The 20730-nt window shown below is 35.4% G+C and overlaps 1 protein-coding gene across 4 annotated transcripts in view; it reads left to right on the plus strand.

Annotated features, from left to right (window-relative positions):
- The first annotated feature begins 350 nt into the window (after positions 1–350).
- LOC149539192 (Histone superfamily protein) overlaps positions 351–20730 on the plus strand; it is a 39089-nt gene continuing 18709 nt past the window's right edge. For 2 of the 4 annotated variants that reach the window (XR_016356180.1, XM_089800512.1), the window contains exons 1-2: positions 355–590; positions 978–1049. Coding sequence is in view for 3 of the 4 variants with exons in the window: in XM_089800512.1 (XP_089656638.1) it covers positions 458–590; positions 978–1049 (205 nt within the window). In the remaining variant the exon portion in view is untranslated. Of the gene's footprint in view, positions 591–977; positions 1050–20730 lie in introns of all 4 variants that reach the window. The other 2 variants (XM_089800514.1, XM_089800513.1) reach the window with 2 other exon arrangements.

Genomic DNA, 20730 nt, shown 5'->3' on the forward strand with positions numbered 1-20730 from the left:
AAAATTTAATTTCCACCAACATTGTTAAGATGGAGACCACTTGATTTGGTTACAATCCACCATCAATAGAAAAAAAATTAAAAATACAAAAAAAAAGCATCTAAATTTACAATAGATTCAACATATATCAACCAAAAAAAAATTGAATTCAACATTTCCTTTCACAAAAAAAAAAAAACCCTTAAAAATTATAGTTGAATGATTTACTCGTAATCTAAATAGTAAAGTTATACTACTCCCCCAATTTTTTTTTATTAATATTCCAAATAAATAACAAAATGCTTTGACCAAGAAATTTTATCTAGAGCCCTATTGAAGTACTGAATTTGCTACCTAGCAATTACAACTTGGTTGTTCAAGTCATAATCAAAATGCGCACTTCCCTACTTATATGATCTTCCCACTGCATTAATTTACAAATAAGGGAAAACTACACACTGCTATATTAGAAGCGACAATGGGGGAATGGGATGACGATTTAGATGCACTCGAAGATGAGCGAGCTCGTTGGACTTTGAGTGACGCTCTCACACCAGGCGTCCTCAGAGATCGCTTTCGTCTCCAAGTTATTAACGCGGCTGAAGCTGAAGGTACCCATTTCTTTTCTTCAACACTAAACTGTTTTTTATTTTAGTTACACTGCGGGAGAGCAATGAGATCTTGATTTCCTCTTCTTCTTCTTCTTCTATTTCAAGTCTATACTGCAAAATTCTCAATTTCAAATTTTTATACACAGAAGAGTTTCATGCTCGCTTTGAACCTGGTTCTCTAGTAGGGAGACACCTTGTCTGAACGATTATATTATTATTCCATGGACGTTATAAATGCATCTTATACTAGCTAAATAACAAATAGTTATTCGATTCTAACAAATGGGTACAAGGAGAGTACCGTGTTATTTTGTTTACGTCTATATTATGCGGTTTATCTCAGTTACTAGAGTTTTGACGTACATTTTTTCAATTATAATCTGACAGTCCAAAAGCACGGAATGGAAGTTTCTCCGCCAGTGATGTCTGCTTTGGTCGACCTATCAGTTAAATTCACCGGTACGTTTTGTGCTATTTGTAGCGATTTTCTCTCTTTTAGATTTTTTTTCGGAGCAGAAATAATCGGTTTGGGAGGGCGAGGGGGAGAGGGGAAGGGAGCGAATGGGTGAATCAAAAGTATGAGATTTTATTTGGAAAAATGGGAATTCAATGCATTGGATTTAAAAAAAATTAGAAAAAGAGATGAGAGTTATTTTTAGAAAATTCTATACTAAGGGCATTTCCATAGCATAGAGATATAGAGAGAAAATAAAATAGAGTTTACCCCATGAATTGTTGAAAATAGATTTGTTTTGTTCATATTCATAGTTCTGATCACATGCGTAATAATAACTAGACGGTAATATTTGTACAAAGGTAGCATATGATCTAAGTCCACAATTCCAAAAGCTCAAATGTAGCCAATGATTGTTGCTAGTACAAATAGAGCTATGCTAAAGGACAAGAGGTTGTGATGAAGAAGCTCTTAGCTAACATTATGTCCTAGTTCATTCAATATGTAATGGCCTAATTGTGTAAATTGCCATTTCACATTGCTCCTATCTTAACCTAAGACTCAATTTCTGCACAATCCCTGTCATCCGCTTGTATTTGCCAACTCACTGATCGCTCTTAAATCCCCAACCATGCAATATGGACGACTCAAGACATGTGAAAGATGAGGAGATGTTTGTGCTCTGTGCTATCGTCTGCAAATCTGCAGACATGCGAATTGCTGTTGGAGTGTTACGAATTGCCAACCTGCATTTGTAACGCCCAAATCACATGATTCGACTTGCATGCAATATTTGGCTTCCCTTTGCATTCATTTGGTCTTCCCCTTCCATGCTTCTTCACTCTCTTGGCTACTCATTCACATCTCTTCAATCTTCTTGTGGGACATTTTACACACATTTTGACTTGCAGGTTCACGAACTCACACCATATCCAAGCTTTCAAGCTCTCACCATTGCTAACATGTTGGCTCTTTCATCTCCATTTAGGCTCTTATCTTGTTGAGGGGAGTCCCTTCACTCTACTTTACTGAGTTCTTGCTTGCATATTAGTTATATTGATCTATTTCTCTTATTATCATATTCATTGTTTTCGATATGATTATCTATCATTGAATTTGTGTCTACTCGGTGCTATCGTGGAGGTGGAAACATCAAAGCAGGGACTTGATTGAGGGAAGTCTCCAAATAGCCCCAACCATTTTCCTTTTTTATGCGTGTAGGTTTTGTAGAAGGATGAACTCAATATATTATTGCTTCAATTGTTGAATCAGGTTTCTTTTTTATCCCTTCTTTTTTATTTTCAAAGTATAACAGTATATCTATTAGCGTTATTTATCCATTTTCTGTTTTGCATCTTTGCTCAATAATCAGTTAGTTTCTCTAAAATTTGTTGTTATTCTCTGACTTTGTTCATACGGGACGTGCATGTATCGTGCTAACATCCTTCATCTGCACTATCATCTACGAATCGCGCTAGTGAGCTCATAGAGTCTAGTGGCTGTTATTCATGGTTAGCTCGTTTGGTTTTGATAGTTTAAACATTTTTAGTAGTTGATTTACTTTAGTTATAGCTGTTTATTTATACTGTAATTAATCTACATCAAATACTCAAGAACAACCAAGCAAATCTCCTACAACAGTCATACTTGATCTCCCTAGCTCTGCACATTAGTTAAGTGAGGTGGCGCAAGGTAAAGGTTCATCCCTTGAGACTTTTATCGATCTCTAGGTCAGTGCACTTTTTTCTTCTCCACACAATATCACGAGGATCCATGTTGGCCTTCGTTAGGTTCTCAAAAATTTTAGGCTCAAGAAATTATCATCAACAATAATCCACTTAGACTCTGGATCAATCTCTTCAAGATTAATTGGCTTGTCATCCTTAATAGTTCCTATTTTTGTCCATGAAGAAATTAGTCTTTCCTTTACAAGTGAAGAGCATAACAAATACAATTTTAATTGATTACAAGTTTATTAAAAGTCTAACCTTGAGCCTTCTTTAGCTTCAAGTGGAGGTTGTGGTGAACAAATATGAAGTCATTTATTTAATGTTGTGTTAGGGGGTTGAATTTCTTGGGATATATAATTTCAGGAACACTAAGTATGCTCACAAGTGGACAAGTTGTGTGACTCACCCAAAATGTGCCTTGCCATCTATCTGAGGGTTTTGGTTATGTGACCAAAAAAGACCTGCCATTGTGTTGAAAAAAAAAATTACATGGAGAAACTAGAGAAACTATTAAAAGTTTACATAGTCTACCTTGTTGGAAGGTCTTCTTTCCCCTCAGAACAACTTTAGATGAAATGAAAGTCATTGCTTGCTTGTAGATTGACAACTCTAAATAGTTGAATGCAATTATTCTAAATTTGGAATTTCCTCCATGCATATGAATAAGCCCTATGTAATCTCGACATCATCATATCTAAATGAAGAGTTATAGAACAATGTTGGATTGACATAGCATCCTACAACATGGAGAGCAGAGTGAGTTTGTTGATCCCATCTTCTACTAATTATATTCAATAACGACATATACTTGTGTTTGTGTTGTGTAAAATGTGGTACACCAAAATGTAATGTAATAAACCATACTTCACACACAAGTATAGGAGGAATACCAAAATTCCAACACAAAGGAGATCCGATTAGTACAAAAGGGAAGTACCATTACATGATCTCCTTGATGTAAAGGTCCCTTGGGTTTTGCTCCTCCTTTCCTTAAGCGAAGAAATCATAATGTAATGAAATTTAATCAATGGAAGTAAGTGCTAGGAAATGACAAATAGGGGAATATATTCACCTTGAGGGCTAGTAGAGGATGCCAATTTAGATCTAGAAACAGGTTGTCAAACTGCAGAACAAACTGAAACTGAGTGAGATCTAGAATCAAGAGGCTGGAATCTGTAGCCCCTGAAAATCTGGAGGCTCTAGGTAAGGGACAACCTGGTAAGGGCAGATGTTGACCTTGACCCAGTTTGCACATAAAGTTTTGAGATTCGAAGCTTTGACAAAATCTGTAACCTAAATCTGCAAATTGGATCACGAAAACTTGTAGACCCTGTTCTTGCAAACAATAAAGGGGAAATTTTATTGGTGGGGAGGGGCTTGCCTTGGTCAAGCTCCGATAAAGGAATCAACCTTAAATTGAAATAAATTTAATGAAGGATTGCTGACATCTATTATAAGTAAATCTAACAATAGAGAATATCATACCAATATTGACGAAATCATGTTTAATATGTAATCAAATAAGTCAATGCAATAGCCTTGACTTAACACAAAAACCAAAGGGAAATCATGCAAGACAAGAACTCATGTATGTAGATACTTGTAATTCGCCTCAATGATGGATTGAAGTACTTAAATGCATGAAAGTGGATCAACTCCTTAATGGCTAAGTCCACCATCTCCAATGAAGAAAGAATCTAGATCTAGGAGAAGAAATGCATGATGAATGATGAGGATGCTTGAATGCTTTGATTGCTTGAAGTCTCCTTGAATGCACTTGCTTGAACACTTGAGAGTGGATGCTCATGAAAATTGTGGATGTTGTGGATGATAATGGATGATCAAATGAAGTGAGAAAGCCTCCTCTTATACGCATTTGGGGCATCAATATCAAAAGGGTCGATTGCACAAGGCCGAATAATAATAATATTTTGGATTGAGCTTGCAAGCCAATAGAAATTAACCTCTCAGGTAAGGGACGACCTTGATCCTTACTCTAGGAAAGGGCCGACCTAGACCCTTTTTTGGAGGTGCAAACTTTGAGGTAGAAGCCTTAAGTCCAAGAAATATTAGGTGGTTGGGAGAAATATGATGAGATATATGGAAAAAATGGTTGGAAATGCATTTGAATCATGATTTTTGTGATTGGAGGAATATATGGGAAGGCATGCATAGAAATTAATGCCAACTTAGAGTTTTGAGAGAGATTAGAAGAAGAAAAAAGGACCTTGATTTAAATAATAAATGCAATAGGAGGTCCTAATATGTCAAACCTCCCTGAGGAGGGCTAAAAGCTTTTTAAAAGTGAGTACACTTTTTAAGGTTGTACAATACTTATCATTTTAAATCCTACCTCGTATCACCTTGTTGGCTTTATGCATAGCCTTGTACAAATATCCTTTGGTGGAATATCCCCATCCACTAGTCTCAAGACTTTTATTAAAGGATTTGACTTGGTCAACCTTATCCCATAAACTAGTAGAGTGCGTGTTCACTGCCACTGTTATGCCATTTGTGAAGCGAAACTCTATCCACTCATTTGAAAAAGACATTGTCTCAAATTCATTTTTTGTGGGTAAACAATTTATAGTACAAGGAAGTGTGTTGCAAATCTTGTAACGCTTGATCAAACTAGCTCCCCGTCCTCAGTGAAAGAGTGCATCATAAACAAAACCCTTATGTAAATATAGATAAATTTGTTGATTGTGGCAGCATTCTGCAATATCTACTTAACCAATTTAAGTTTTCCAGTGTCCTCAATGGTTAGATCAAGGTGATGTGCTACACATGGAGTAAAAATTTGGAGAGTATTCAGTCATAAGTCTCCTATCAGCAACATTGTTTGTTATAAATTGAACTACATCTTGTGGCCCTACATCTTCAACCACTAGCTCAAACATCTCAAACATTGCAGCTGTAGATTTGATTGTATTTGATGCTTCGAATAGATTTCAAAAATATTGTGCCAATATTACTTGAGGCAAGGTAGTTGATGAGGGTTCACTTCCTTCCATCTATCTATTCATCTGATATAATGGTACAACTGCTATTAGCCCCCTCTAATTGATGCTTATTAACATCTTTAACATCCTGGATTGCATCATTGAGCATAATAATTCTCAATGTTAGATCTCTTTTATGTTGAAAATCCAATAAAAGTGAAAATTTGGGAAAAAGCCAAGAAAAACTTGAAAAATCCAAAAAAGGAGGATTTCTCAATAGATGGGCCATCATTTTATCGTTCTTGTGTTCTAAACAATCATCAAGTCGATATTCTTTAGCTTCAGTGGGCTTTGAATGCACAATTGCATCCACAAAGTTTGTTTGAATTTGCATTCGTAGGAAAATGCAAGTTTCATGAGATCTCCAAGCACCTTGAGCTGAATTTTTTAACATTTTTGTCAAGAACAGAGTTTGTATTACTAGGAAAGATATTCTTTTGAAATGTTCCCAAAGTCGTGTTGTTTGTAGAGCTCGGTGATTTCAATATTCTAGAAGTTAGGGTTAACACATTAACAAGTTTTCTGAAGGAGGAATGAGAGTCAATTTAGCATTGATAATGGATTATGCCTACAAGAAATCTTAGTCTTGTTGTTACACAACCCATTTAGGGTTCAAATGTTGACTGTGTGAAGAAACCATCAACCAAGTCTCATGCCAGTTTGGATTATCAAAGCTATCAAAGAATTGCATTACAAGACAAAATTTGGGATATGTACATCAACAAACAAGTTAAGCACCCAAAGAACATATTACAATATCAACTAACAATGAAGGAATTAAGTTACAAGAAGAAAACATGATTGAGCATGATGATCAAAATCTTACAAAATAAGACATTTCATGCATTGTGCCAAAAGAGGAATGTGTTGAATTGGAAACTAAGAGAACAACGAAAGACTTTAATCAAGGGAAATCGTGGTAAGTAATGATCAGAAGTTGGAAGTGTTAGAGGGCGAAGAGCTACGAGTTGTTGCTATGAGGAAAAATCATCGAGAATTTGAGATAGAGAACTTAGCGAAAGGAATAAGCGTTGCAAAGGATTATCAAGATCACTATCAGTTAATGCTTCATCAATCAAGGAGAGTTGAATGATTCAAATCAATTTCAAGAAGTGATTTAAATGTATTTCAAGAGGATACCTTTAATAAACATTCATTCGTACAACAAAATGAAGATTCAAATTAAGAATTGCAAGTCCTAAGAGGGAAAATTTCAAGCATCCTTGGAGAGAGCAATCAAGTAGCTATGTTAAATAATGAGCAAGTTGTTATAATTGAAGTAAAGAATGTAGAACAATTTCAAGCCACTAAAATTGGAGATTGTGTTTGAGGAAAAACTCAAGAAGTATTTGAAGATTAACCTATCAAAGAAGCCTTAGTTTTTGAAGATACGCTTATAGAGCTGCACAAGGATGCATGATTCATGCAACATGAAGATAGAGAAATAAGAGAAATATTCCATGTACCTGAGTAAAGTTTTGTGCGTACATTGCTCACTTGTGAATATGGGATTGATGTGAGAGGAATGATACATCATCAACTTTGACCTCCTGAGACTAAGGATGGTAAACAAGAATTTTATATGTGAGGATGAAGCATGACAGGTTGTTTGTTTTCTTACTGCTATTTTTGAAGGTTATCAATTTGATTTTGGAAATCTAGGAAAGACAACTTGTGTATTTATAAATCATGGACCTAGTGCATTGCCCCATATTGATATTGCATCATCTTTTTGCTTAATATGAAAGTTGCATAGGGAAAGGTTATTTCTCGAAATATAAGGATGAATTTGCAAAACTTCGAATTGTGACTGATTCCATGATATTGTAGAACATTTTGAGAAATCATATAAGGTCATGTATATATTTAGTTCACTTATGTTTTGTTTGCCCAAGATTGTTTTGTACATAGAGTAGGTTTCCTTTCTTTCTGTTTGTTTTAGTTTAGTTTTCTTTGCATAACTTAGTTGTTGCTCTACCTTGATTCATTTGGCTCAAGATGTTTGAGTAGTTTTCTTAGTTTAGTTTTCTTTGGTGTTGTTGTTGCCTAGTTATAGTTTCCTTTGTGGGATCCTTAGTTGTGAGATTGTGTATGCAGAACAAAAGGCTATGTTGTCTAACATTTTTCAACATTAAATTCATTGTAAGATTCCGATTTATTTTCAGTTCATTTCTTGGATAAATATTTATGTGGTGCTTTAGTGTATGAGGTTGTTCTTCTCCAAATTCATTATTTGATTAGTAGTTGTTATCAATTTTGAAGGGAATCATCCATTGTGGCTTGACACCAAATCTTTTGATTACTATATTTTACACACATAATTAATTGCTCAAACTCATTGTGGTTTTTTAGAAGTCACGACTAGTGAAAAATCTTAAATCTTATTTTTGCATCACTTAAATTCTCAAACCTATTGCGAGCTTCACTGCTTAATGAGCCAAAGTGCAAAATATGAAAAGAGAAGCAATATCAAAAGAAAAGAAAAAATAGTGGAATGAAAAGAAATATCAAAGTATTTGGCTTTTGGAATTTGCAAATATCACGCTTGGATTGTAGTAGAGCCATGTTGTGGGAATTACAATGATAACCTTGTTGGTACTATGGCTACCTGACTGGCAATGAGGCAATATCCAGGATGCTTTTGAAGTATGATAGCTCATGTAGTTCGTCACAATGAATTCTAGGAGTTTTAATGGTTTTTTGAGATTGAATAAATACATTTGCACACACTTGAGTAATCAGAGACAATGTTTTGATCTGGCTTTGTGGTTTTCCTGCTTGTTTGAGTATATCTCCTAGTTGATTGATAGGTGAGAAAAAACATAAAGATTTTTGAGTGCAAAATGAGTTTTTAATCTTTGAAATGTGCAAGAACATATTTTTCGAATTGGAGCTAGTTTTGTGTTGTAAATGTTGGGGGGTAATTTTGTATGTCACCGAGACCACAACTTACAAAACTGTGGATATTTTGCAACCGATAGTTTTTAAGGATCAATTGCAAACCAACCACAACATGTAAGACAAAGTCTCTCCTACTTCTCAGGGAAGGCTCCCCCTTCTTATACTATAGGAATCAACAAAACACTTAACTACTTATTTACTGTAATGGTGAAAATGGGATATACCACTACAAATATAGGAGGAATACCAAGATTCCTCCACAAGGGAAACCCGCTTGGTACAAAGGGGAAGTACCGATGCATGTTCTCCCTAAATGTAAGGGATCATAATGTTGTGATTCAAGAAAATGTTATGGAACTGATTATGAAATCTGATTTTTGAAAGAAAGAGGCGTGAAATGTTAAAGGGAAAAAGATGCTCACCAAAACACAAACCTGCAAACAAACTGCCAAACTGAAGTGAAAACTGAAACAAAATGAGATCAAAATCTGGAAGTCTTAGGTAAAGGTCAATTTCTGGTTCAAGTTCAACTTAATGTCCAAATTGAGTTCAACTTCTCCCTCAACCTGTTTTGCATAGAAATCTGAAATCCAAAAAGTTTGTCAGAAATTGAAACCCTAGATCACGAATCTAATTCGAAAACCTGTAAACCTGCATTTGCACACAAGAGAGGGGGAAACTTGGTGGGGAGGAGCTTACCTTGGTCAAGCCCTGGTTGAGGAATCATCCTTGAATTGAAATAGATAAAAATGAAGGAATGTGAACATGTAGTAGAAGTAAATCTAACAATGGAGAATATCATACCAATGTTGATGCAATTATGTTTAATATGTGATTGAATATGTTAATGCAATAGCCTTGACTCAACATAAAAACCAATAGGAAATCATGTAAGACAAAACCTCATGTATGTGGATGCTTGCAACTTTTCCTCAATGATGCATGCTTGAATGCAATGAAAGTAGATCCCCCTTTAATGACAAGCTCCACTACCTTCTAGGAAGAAAGAAGCTAGATCTAGGAGAAGAGATGCATGATGAATGTTAGTGATATTGAATGCTTGAATGATGAATGCCTTTTTTGCTTGTAAACTCCTTGAAAACACTTGATTGATTGCTTGAGCATGGATTCCATATAGAACTTGTATATTTTGTGGATCAAATGAAGTGAGAAGGCTTCCTTTTATACTGATCTTGGGATCAAAATTGGAAATGGTGACTACACAAGGGAGGAAAGTGACAATATTTTGCATTGGACTTGGGAACCAATAAAAGATTACCTCCGGGGTTGAGGTCAACCTCAACCTCAACCTCAACCCTAGGTTGAGTTCTACCTCGACCTCAGCCCCAAGATGGTGACTTCCATATAAAGCTCTCGGATCCAATAAATATTGCAGGATTAGAGGAAATATGATGAGATATGCAGAAAAAATAGGCAGAAATGCACTTAAAGCATGATTTTCATTATTGGAGGAATAAATAGTAAGCCATGCATAGAAATTGATGCCAACCTAAAGTTTTGAGCAAGATTGGAGGAAGAAAAAAGATCTTGATTTAAGTAATTAATGCAAAAAGAGCTCCTAATATACGAGATCACACTAAGGAGGGCTAAAAGGTCTTACAAAGCAAGTGTGCACCTTTTAAGATGATGCATTTACACTAAGCTAAATTAGGGCAGGACATTCATCACATTCTCCTATTTCAGAATAGATGTTACTATTGCAATACAATCTTAAATCAGTAGTGTAATTCACTTACAAGTATCTATTGGAGCAATAACTCCAATAAACAAAAGATTAGATGTAGGAATCTAAGTTGTTAGTTTGGGTTTTGGGATAGATTCGGATTTGGGTCTGGTTTTGTGTATATATATATAAAGAAGAGAGAAACATGCATACTTGCAAAACTAAATCATTTCAAGTATGAATATATGTCGCTTGATCATTGATCAATGCCAAATGTCAAAGATAATTAGATAAACATTACATACTCGCTCATGTGTCATTGATCTATGTTCACAATTCTAAAGAAAATCATACATTGAATCACTAAATTGCAAAATGAAATTTCAAAACATAGATCAGTTCATCAAATATAAAAGTTTGAAACATAAAGAAATAAAATCATAATGACAAGTGTTTAATAGTTTATCAATATTATCAATGCCCTTAAAGGGTCAATGGGTCATCAGAAAATGAGGGATCAATGGTTTCATCCTCGACTACAAGTAAATCTAGATCCTCATCATTAGAACCAAATTGGTTCCACTAGCCCTAGATGATGCTATATCATCAACATCTAACAAGGTAGCTCTAGCTAGATCCTGGATGGTCATATCCAAGTCAGCAGACTCAGGTGCTACATCCCACATCTTCTCTAGCCCCTTCTTGTATTTTGGATCTTTGTGTTATAGGAGGTGCCGGTTGTTGTGAATATATGCTAAGTCCTCTACTTTCTTGGAACCCAACCAGTTGTTCTTCACTGAGTGGATAAAGGAGTATGTACTCCAATTCTGCTGAACAACATAAGAGCTTGTAACTTAGAGAGACAACCAACGAAATTTTAAAAAAAGAAGAAATACAATAGAAATTTAAGAGTGCTAATTTCTAGAAGGTAAGTGGCTACCAAAAAAAGGAAAAAGAAACTTAAAAACTTACGTGTTATAGGATCTTAGTGGTAAGAGGCTGGAGGTACATATAGTCTTGCCCATGTAGGTACCACAATCTAATACCATCCATTCTAATTTGGTCATTAATTAACTTAATTGCATCAGGGTTTGCATTTTTTCCTAAGACACACTTTGCAAACTCTCTTCTAACATTTGATGCCACCTTAGGATCAATAGAGCTTATTGAATGCCCTCTTATACCCACCAACAACCTCAAGATTTTTGTATGGTGTCACTCGACTAGGAATAGCAAGTATCTCAGTGTTATAATACCTGAGAGATAGTGCATGTGCTAAGAGGTGTAAAGGGGTAGTCATCTTGTTCTAGTGATGAAGAACAATTGACTCCACCTTTTTGTACAAGGTGTTCTCAGGATCTTGCTCTCTCCTATGAATGACTTGGGATGTCACATGATGTTCACGCAAGTTATCTTGATGTAATGTTAATTAAAAATTAAAAACTTAAATCTCTCAATAAACAAGGATATAGTATTGTATTAAAATTTTAACTTACTGATTTCACTCTCTCTATCATGGAGTTCATGGCATCATAGATGTCTCCCAAACAAGGCTCATCAGTGTAGAAAAACTGAAGCATAGACATGATGGGTAGCCCACCAATCATCATCCAAGATCATTGCCTTTACCTTTTGGGCCCTTGTTGGATTTGATTGCTTCCATACACTCCATTGGTTGCTAATAACCATTTGGGACAACACATCTTTCACCCTCACAAGTCGTCTAAGGATGATTGTGTATGAAGCGAACCGAGTTTCAGTCACCTGATAACATGTTAGCTGTAAGTTAAGAACACATTTTAAATATGTAAACAACATAAAAAAATATTTTATTCAATTATCAAAAGTATGACACAAAATGATAGATGAAACTAAATAAAGTTTAAATTAAATTTAAAATTTACCTTCAATAATTCCAAGTTAGAGAAAGTTTTGAAAATTGTTGCAACATATGGGGGTTTGTGACAAACATTTGGATCTCCTCACCCTCATATACTTTTTTCACCAATCCAATTTGGGTGCCAATTGTTTTCATCATCAAATTCAAGGAGTGGATGGTGCATGGTGTCCAAAAGATATGATCATATCGTGCTTTTAGCAAAGCACCCACAACCCTACAAACTTTTGTAGTGTTCGTTACTACTTGGACAACATTATCAACACCCACAGACTCTATGGATTCAATGAGAATTTGGGTAGTAAATTCAACATCCTTTACCTCCCCTTCACAATCAACTACCTTCAAAAATATTGCCTCCTTGGGGGAGACAACAATCACATTTATTAATGAACGTATTTTGCAATCTTTCCATCCATCAGAAACAATAGTCACTACCATTTGGATCCAACAATCTCTTAATGGTTTGAGGAGGCTGTCTACATTTTTTCTCTCACTATGTAATAAGGTGTTTTTCACCTTTTCATATCTAGGACCTTGGTATCTACTAGGCGCTTGATTTATTGCTTGCACCATCTCTCCAATAAGGTGATCTAACTAGATTGAATGGAAGACCATTCACAAAGAGGCAACGTGCAACCTTTACATCAACAATTTCTCTTAATTTGTTTTGAAATGCCTTCTCTCATGGGCCTCTCTTGCGGGTGGTGCTTTGGGGTGTTTCTACATCTTCTTCATCCGTAGAAGGCATAAGTATGAAGGGATGATGTCTAGTGGTTGTTTGAGAGGGTGGTGTTGGTTGTTTGTTTTTTGATTATTCGCTTCTCCCCCTTGAAACTAACCTATCAACATCTTGATCTTTTAACATGGCTGCTATTTGATAAGCTGGGAACCCCTTCTTTTCTAGTCTCTGAGCCCTCACACATGTTGATCCCTTTACCCCTAGGGCCTAGAAAATGATGTTTAACTCGGTAATAAGAGCTTCTATATTTGGTTTTGCAAAAATAACATTTCCATATAATCCACACCACCCCCTCCCCCCAAGGACATTGTTCAATTCTTGTTGTGTACTTGCATAAAGGAGAACTTTTATCAATTTTAATTTTTTGGGACCCCTCCCCACCCACTGAGCTTTGACTTCTCATTGTTGCAATCTATAACAAAAATGGAAAAAACCATATTTCAAAACTTATACAAAAACTTGAAAAATTCTAGAACAATCAAAAAACATAAAACAAGATATCAAAGAAGCAAAAGAAAGGATCAAATGCATAATTAGAACACTCAACATTGATTCTTAGAAGGATTTGTGACTCAAAAATCAATCTCTACAACCTTCTCTTTAAACTTGCAAAATGGGCAATACCAAAATGAGAAACAAAATTAGAGATGTATTTTATTAGGCTTCTTTTATGGTTAGGAAGAAAATAATATAAAAAAGACATAGTTTATCATTCTTTTTGTTGGTTGTGAATGAGGGTCTATATGGGTTTGTGACGGGCCTGCCTGGGTACCCACAGGTTCCGCGTCATCGTGGACCTACGCATACCCACAATTTATGGTGCGGACCTTGTGGGGAGCCGCTGCAGACCTCGGGCAAATTCGAACCTGGACCCAGACCTGCCTGGGAAGGTGCAAACCCTACAATGTATGTAGGAATATATCTTCGGCATACCAAATTCTAACTCTGAACACAATATGCAACTCAAAGTCTGCAAGATTGGGTTCAAATCTCTCTTGATCAAAGCAGAAGGTTCACGATCAACTGTCATCACATCACAGTTTGGATATAAATTCTCAAAACCACCTGCTTCTTCTATTAAAAGCAACTTAATCTACATCTAAGCACAAAGTCTTCTAGTGCATATACAAGTTCGTAGAATTTTCTTGCATTGCCAAAAATTGAAAAATACAATGAGCCTCCTCCTATATTTATAGGGAGGAGTGGAGAAAAAGGTGGAGTAAGAAAGGGAAACCCTTAAATACCGTTGACTTATTCATGATTACAAAGCCTGATGCATTTATTATTTGATTATATGTTACAACTTTACACATGAGACTATCATGTGCAATTACATTATGTTTTTACATTACGTGTAATTTGTCAGCAAAACTGCACCTATTTATAAAGCTTGTGAAAACGACTAAGTCTCTGACAAGAAATGACTTCTACTACACCATCCTTTTTATGGTCTTCATGCTGCTATGGGATACCAGATGATTTATGTGTTTTGGTTTGGTGAGAACATCGCAAACCAGAATATGAATTTGCATCCTTGATTGTTTTGTATTGATGGCATCAACCAATCACCAGTTTAGAATCAGTATTGAAGGCTTTCTATGTTGTCATCATCCCATTCTTTGCCTCCTTGCATGAGCATATATAGATAACTGGGGAGACTTTTCTCGAGTAAGTGAGGTTTTTAAGTCCCATTACAAGTCATTTTGGAAAGTACTTGCCGCCCAAAAACAGTTTTTCCATGCTTATTTACAAATTTGAAAAAGAGTCAAAGTGTGCTTAGAAAATGTTTGTAGGTGGGCTTTGTGGGAAGAACTTACTTTGCAAAATTGATGGGTGAACTTGTGATCAAGTTTTTCTTCTTTTGACTTATTGCATATCTATATGAAGAATATTTCCTCCGATGTCAAAAAATTATACAGAAATCTGATCTATAAATGCAAGCAAGACATGAAGAATGAAGCAAGGAATATTTTTTAGAGGAAAACGCTTGATCAACCTTGAATGAAATCCTCAAAACTGCTCCTTTATAGACATTAAGGGCATCATAAGTCAAAACAAACTGAAATTCCTTCACCATTTAATATTTCTTGCATATTTGGAATTGTTCCTTAACAAATGGCAGATTTAGCAAACTGAAATACTTGGTTTTAGCAGCTCCAAAGACTCATTCAACCTTGCAATTCGAGTTATTTGTTTATGCGATATTCCCTATATGCAATAAGTACTGGTGCCAGCTATGCTCCGGACAAAATGCACCAAAAGTCAATTTTTTTTTCCTTACGATCTCTAAAAACACAGTGATTTTTTCTCAATTTTTTTTGCTGTTTTCGATTACAAAACATACAGATCATGAAGAACAAATGCTGAAAATTTCAGCAAAATCCATTGTGTTTTCAATTTTTTCAATTTTGGTCAAAGGTTCATTTTGTCTGTGGAGGATAGCTGCGTCCATAAGTACTTAATAAATAATTCAATTAAATGATCGCTTCTATAATTAATTCATCAATTAATTAATCAAATATGTAAATAATATATATTGAAAAATGAGTATTAATCAATAGATAAATACTTATTAATAAGTAAATAATTATTAAATAATAAATGAATATTAATTAAGTATTAAATTATTAAGTCATTCAACAATATGTTATTTCCTCCATTAGATACTCATAAACTTATTCGTGAAACAATTTTACAAATTATGATCTCTCATAAATCAATGAATCATTATCTTCCTTTGGATAACTTAAAATATGATGATAAATAAATAAGAAAATAGTAATATATTAATAAACTAAGTCTAAAATGACAGCCTGTTAAGTTGTGATTCCTTGGACCCACAACTTTCCTTGACCAGACAAAGATAACACTCAAACTATGAACATAGGCATGTGGAGACGATACAAGGGGATATTGCAGAAGGCGATTAGAAGTATCCGTTAGGGATCAATGATAAGTAGCATTCAATGCATTACATGTGTTAATTGATAAAAGCACATTAATCTTATTCTCAATAGAACATATTGAAGTTTTGGTACCACACAATGAGAAAAATAATCGTTATGAATGATCATCGATTACATATGAAAAGCCACGATAACGACACAAGTCTAAAACTCGTTATGAGTTGGAGTTATTAAGACGTGGTTATGAAGAGACACGACGCTAGTCTTAGGAATATATAATCACAAAGAAAAAGACGTAAGAGGGATGGGAAAAAGAGAACACAATATACATATTGGATGAAACACCATGGTGGAAAGGGAGAAATAAGAGAAATTCAATCTGGGAAATAATAAATGACAGGGTTAAGACATAAGAGAAACTATGCAAGAGTCTAAGACAGAAGATTGAACAACAAAAAAACAATAAGAAAAAGGATTTCATTGAGACTCAGAGCAATCAAGGCATTCACAATATATGAGACATAGAGACTCAAAGCAGTCGATTAGTCTACCAATATATATATATATATATATATATATATTCAACAAGTATCTATTACATATATGTACTATTCACAGACAAATTATATCTTTAACAATCATACTTCTATTCTAGGTATGTACACAAACTGGAAACTATTGTTTAATGGTTAACACTAATCAATGAATACAATAGAATATGAATGCTTAAGACGTATTTTCATTTTTATTTAAGGAGGGAAGTTAAGGATGCCTTCAGGGAGAGGCTAGTGTAAATTCCAGCCAATCGGTTATTCCCAAAATAGTGTGGGGGTCAATCACCCGAGCACCTTGCAGGCATCATCCAAAGAAAGTCGTAAGGGTCTCGATCTACAAACCTTGAAAGAGGGCCTATTGAGGATTGGCGTCTAAGCAACTTGATTACATTGTGTCCTTATACTAAAATAATAATAAGGTCAACATAAACTTAATCATGGATAATAAGACCTATATTCTGCTAATAAACGCATAAATAATATTTGTACTTGCATAAATTAAATACATCACATATTAAAACTTGGACGAATCTATGATTAGTTGGTTTAAGCTTATGAGGGGACATTGCAATTGGTATTAGAGCATGGTCCTACGAGGTATAGAATTATGCTAATGAAAATGAATCCTACATATAAATAATATCAATAAAAATAGAATTATAATTTAGTCATATATTATATGAATATATAATTATAGTGTCGCAATATAAGCAATATTGGTATAGCTTATCCCTTAATCTCTTAGTGTAGCCTCAAGAGTTGATAGTTGGTGTTGTGTAGGAAAAGGTAGAGTAAATCTTCACTAGATTGGTGAATTCCAAAATGGGTAAGGATATGTATTTCCAATGCCTTGAGGGAAAATCACGAGATAAGTATGAACATGCAGTTCCAATGCCTTGAGGAAGCCTATTTGTCAAGCGCCCTGTGAAAAGTAAATCCACATTGTCCTTAAGGGTGAGTTAAGAGAGACATAAGCTTAAATATGTTAGCTACCTTGAATGTATAATGAGATTATTCATTAGGTTTTTAAGTTGATTCAAATCTGTGGGCATAATAATGGGCATATGTTGCCTATATGTATGCTTGTGTCTTCATGCATTTATGTATATATTTTGTGTTTTCATGCATTAATTTGTATACTTTGTGTATGCTCCATGTCTTCATGCATTAATATGTATTCTTTGTGTGGCTGCAAACAAGATTTTGGTCAAGTTCGATTGGCATCATTATAAGATGGTCTAAGATCGCCTCTCTAGAAAATGAGAGAAAACTTGTAAGTTAACCAAATGTTACTATCAATAAAATGAAGAAATATTGAATTGCTTGAGAACAAGCAATTTTGGGAGGGTAGGACTGTGATATCCCCTACATGCAATAAGTATTTAATAAATAAATCAATTAATTGATCGCATTATAATTAATTGAGTAATTAATCATATATATAAATAATATATTGAATAAATAAGTATAATCAATCAATACATATTTATTAATTAGCAAAGATTGTAAAATGAAATGTAGAAGTTGTTAATTATATAGATTTATAATATCTTAGATACAACTTGAGGATTACAATCATGCACAAAATTTGCATGGATGGAGCAGCGAAGGTGGCAAAGGTGAAGCAACAAGAGGCTAGGATTTGATAGTAGAGGTTTTGGAACCCACGCTTTTGGTAGATCTTGTTGTGGGTAGGGTAGGTGGTTCCCTTTACTTGTCAAGAATAATGCACATGAGGCAGAAAGTACAAGGCATTTTGTGTCCAAAAATTGACAAAGTCGAGTTTGTAACTAATGGGGATATTTAAGGATATTGTCAGGTGCGAAAGACGAGTTCAAAGCATTGGAGAAATTTTTTTGGCATCCTAGAACCGAAGCACCGAATCAATTGATCACACATGAGGTTTCGACAACCAATGAAAATCGTGTCGTGGATATTCATATTGAATCTGAGGCATGAAAGGCTTCAATTTAAATCTTAAGGGAAAAACGCTTTCTTCATGAAATGGTGTGGTGTGTGGCCTACTTTCTAGGAGGTTAGGAAATGGGTGGATGATGAATAGGGAGTACATGTTTCACTAAAAACCCTAACCAATGGTTTTTTGCCAGTAACCATGGGGTCTCCCTAAGGAAAAATCCGGATCCTTTACAAGGCCTATTCATGATGGATGGGATTGATTTTTACATCAAGAATTGGGTCCCCAATTTTAATCCGAAATAGGCCACGATCTAGGAAGTTCTAATTTGGACTCCCTTGTACAATCTCTCACATGAGTAGTGGAACGAAGACACTTTTCAAGTTATTGGTAATAACCTAGGAAAATTCATCAAATTTGATTAGGCGATTGCTAAAGAGGATTTGAGCATGTATGCTCGCATTTTCATATTGTGTAAACCTCACCCCTTGCTCCCCGAAGTGATTGAGATTCACTACCCAGAGGGTATTTTGTGGCGGGAATTGCAAGCAGAGGAGATAATGGAGAAATGTAAGATTTGTAAAGTTGGAGTGTTCGACTCATCAAAAAGGGAAAGGTTTGGAAGTTAAAGCGATAAAAGATAAACTGGGAAAGGTTCTTGTTAAGGAGGCTCAGGCTGATTCAGTGGCTCCCTAGTCTTGTGCAGATAGAGCTCCCCATCTCGGAATTGATGCCGATGTAGAGGGTCATCAATGTTCGGTAGTGGGATGCGCTGAAGATTTGTGTTCCCTTGCTCTTGGATGTTTGCTACAAAAGGTTGAAAGTCCTGTCGGTATGGCCCTCGGCTGATCTTGGTGAGCCTGATTCTCTCATGAATCACTATGGCAATAAGGTATCAGTTACATCAGTGATTGTTCAAGTAGAATGCCCCTCTCCTAAACCTAATGTTTCAGATTGGAGGATGGAGTATGCCTCTTCTAGTGTTTGTGTTTTAGAAGGATTTGTTGCTTTGGGTAATGGTTTGGAACACTGAAGAACCTTGCAAGGACATTCATATTTCTCCTATTTGTGCGGAGGCATCGTTGGAAAGGGTGGAGGCATCAGGAGAGGAGTTTGATAATGGCGAAGATTTGTTTGGGACATCAAACTATTAATCAATCAGAGGCCAAATCAGCTAAGGCAAATCTCAGGAGTCAACGATCCTAAGGAAGGCGTTCAATCCAACAATTGTTATAAGACGCTAGCAATATGAAGGGGCAAACTAAGCTCACATCTGGGAGAGATATTTTCTCTCCCGAACTACAATGGAGTTCCTAACTTGGAATGTTAGAGGTTGCAATGCCCTTGACAAGAGGCATCTGATCAAAAGAGGTTTTGATCAGGTAAAAGTAAATGTAGTTTGTGTTCAAGAGAGAAAAATGGATGTGGAAAATGGGTCAAGAGTTTTTGGCATTTGTCAGCAGTGATTAGGCTTCTTTGTGGAGGCTACTGGTGCATCTGGTGGATTGGACATTCTTTGGAACCCAAGGACTGTTAAAATTGAACTAGTATCTAAAGCAAGGTATTGGCAAGTGGCTAAATTTGTGGTGAATGTGTATGGCCCGATCAAATCAGATCAAAAGAAACTAGTTTGGGATGAAATATCTTGTGTCTTGAGTGGGTTAACACAACAATCGGTGATTGTGGTGGGGGTTTTAATGTGACTTTATCCTCAATTGAGAAGAGGGGAGGAGTCAAAGCTTTAAACAGGGTGCAGTTGGACTTCTAGGAGCTTGTATCTACTTGCGGTCTATGGGAGGTAGTGGCTAAAGGTGGATCTTTTACTAGGACTAATAGGAGAGTAGGATTTTTGAATATTGTGGAAAAACTTGATTAATTTTTCTTAGCGGGGAATTGGAATACGTTGCCTCTTTTCGAAGCTAGCATTTTAGGTATCTTTGGTTCAAACCATTATCCAATGTCTTTACTTATTCAAAAAGACAAAATCCCTGCAAGGTGTCCTTTCAAGTTCGAGTTGATGTGATTTCGGGAGCAAGGTTTCATGGAAATGGTTTCTGATTGGTGACAGTCTGCACCAAAGGAGAAAGATAATTTAACATTCCAATTCTTTAGAAAGCTAAATTTAATTAAGCAGAATCTCAAAGTATGGAATAGAATCCATTTTGGGAATATTTTTGGTGAGAAATAATCTTTGGATAGAGATTTGGAGGCTTTAAACTGTAAGGTCATGGATGAGGGTATGGATGAAGTGGATTTTAATACGGAAAAGGAGTTGCTAAGTCGATATGAAGAGATATTATAGAGGGAAGAAGTCTTTTGGAAACAAAATTCTTGGGAGATTTGGTTCAAAGATGG

The sequence above is a fragment of the Cupressus sempervirens genome, chromosome 9 (assembly GCF_028749045.1).
Source record: "Cupressus sempervirens isolate cs-2001-9-10 chromosome 9, ASM2874904v1, whole genome shotgun sequence".
NCBI classification, from domain to species: domain Eukaryota; kingdom Viridiplantae; phylum Streptophyta; class Pinopsida; order Cupressales; family Cupressaceae; genus Cupressus; species Cupressus sempervirens.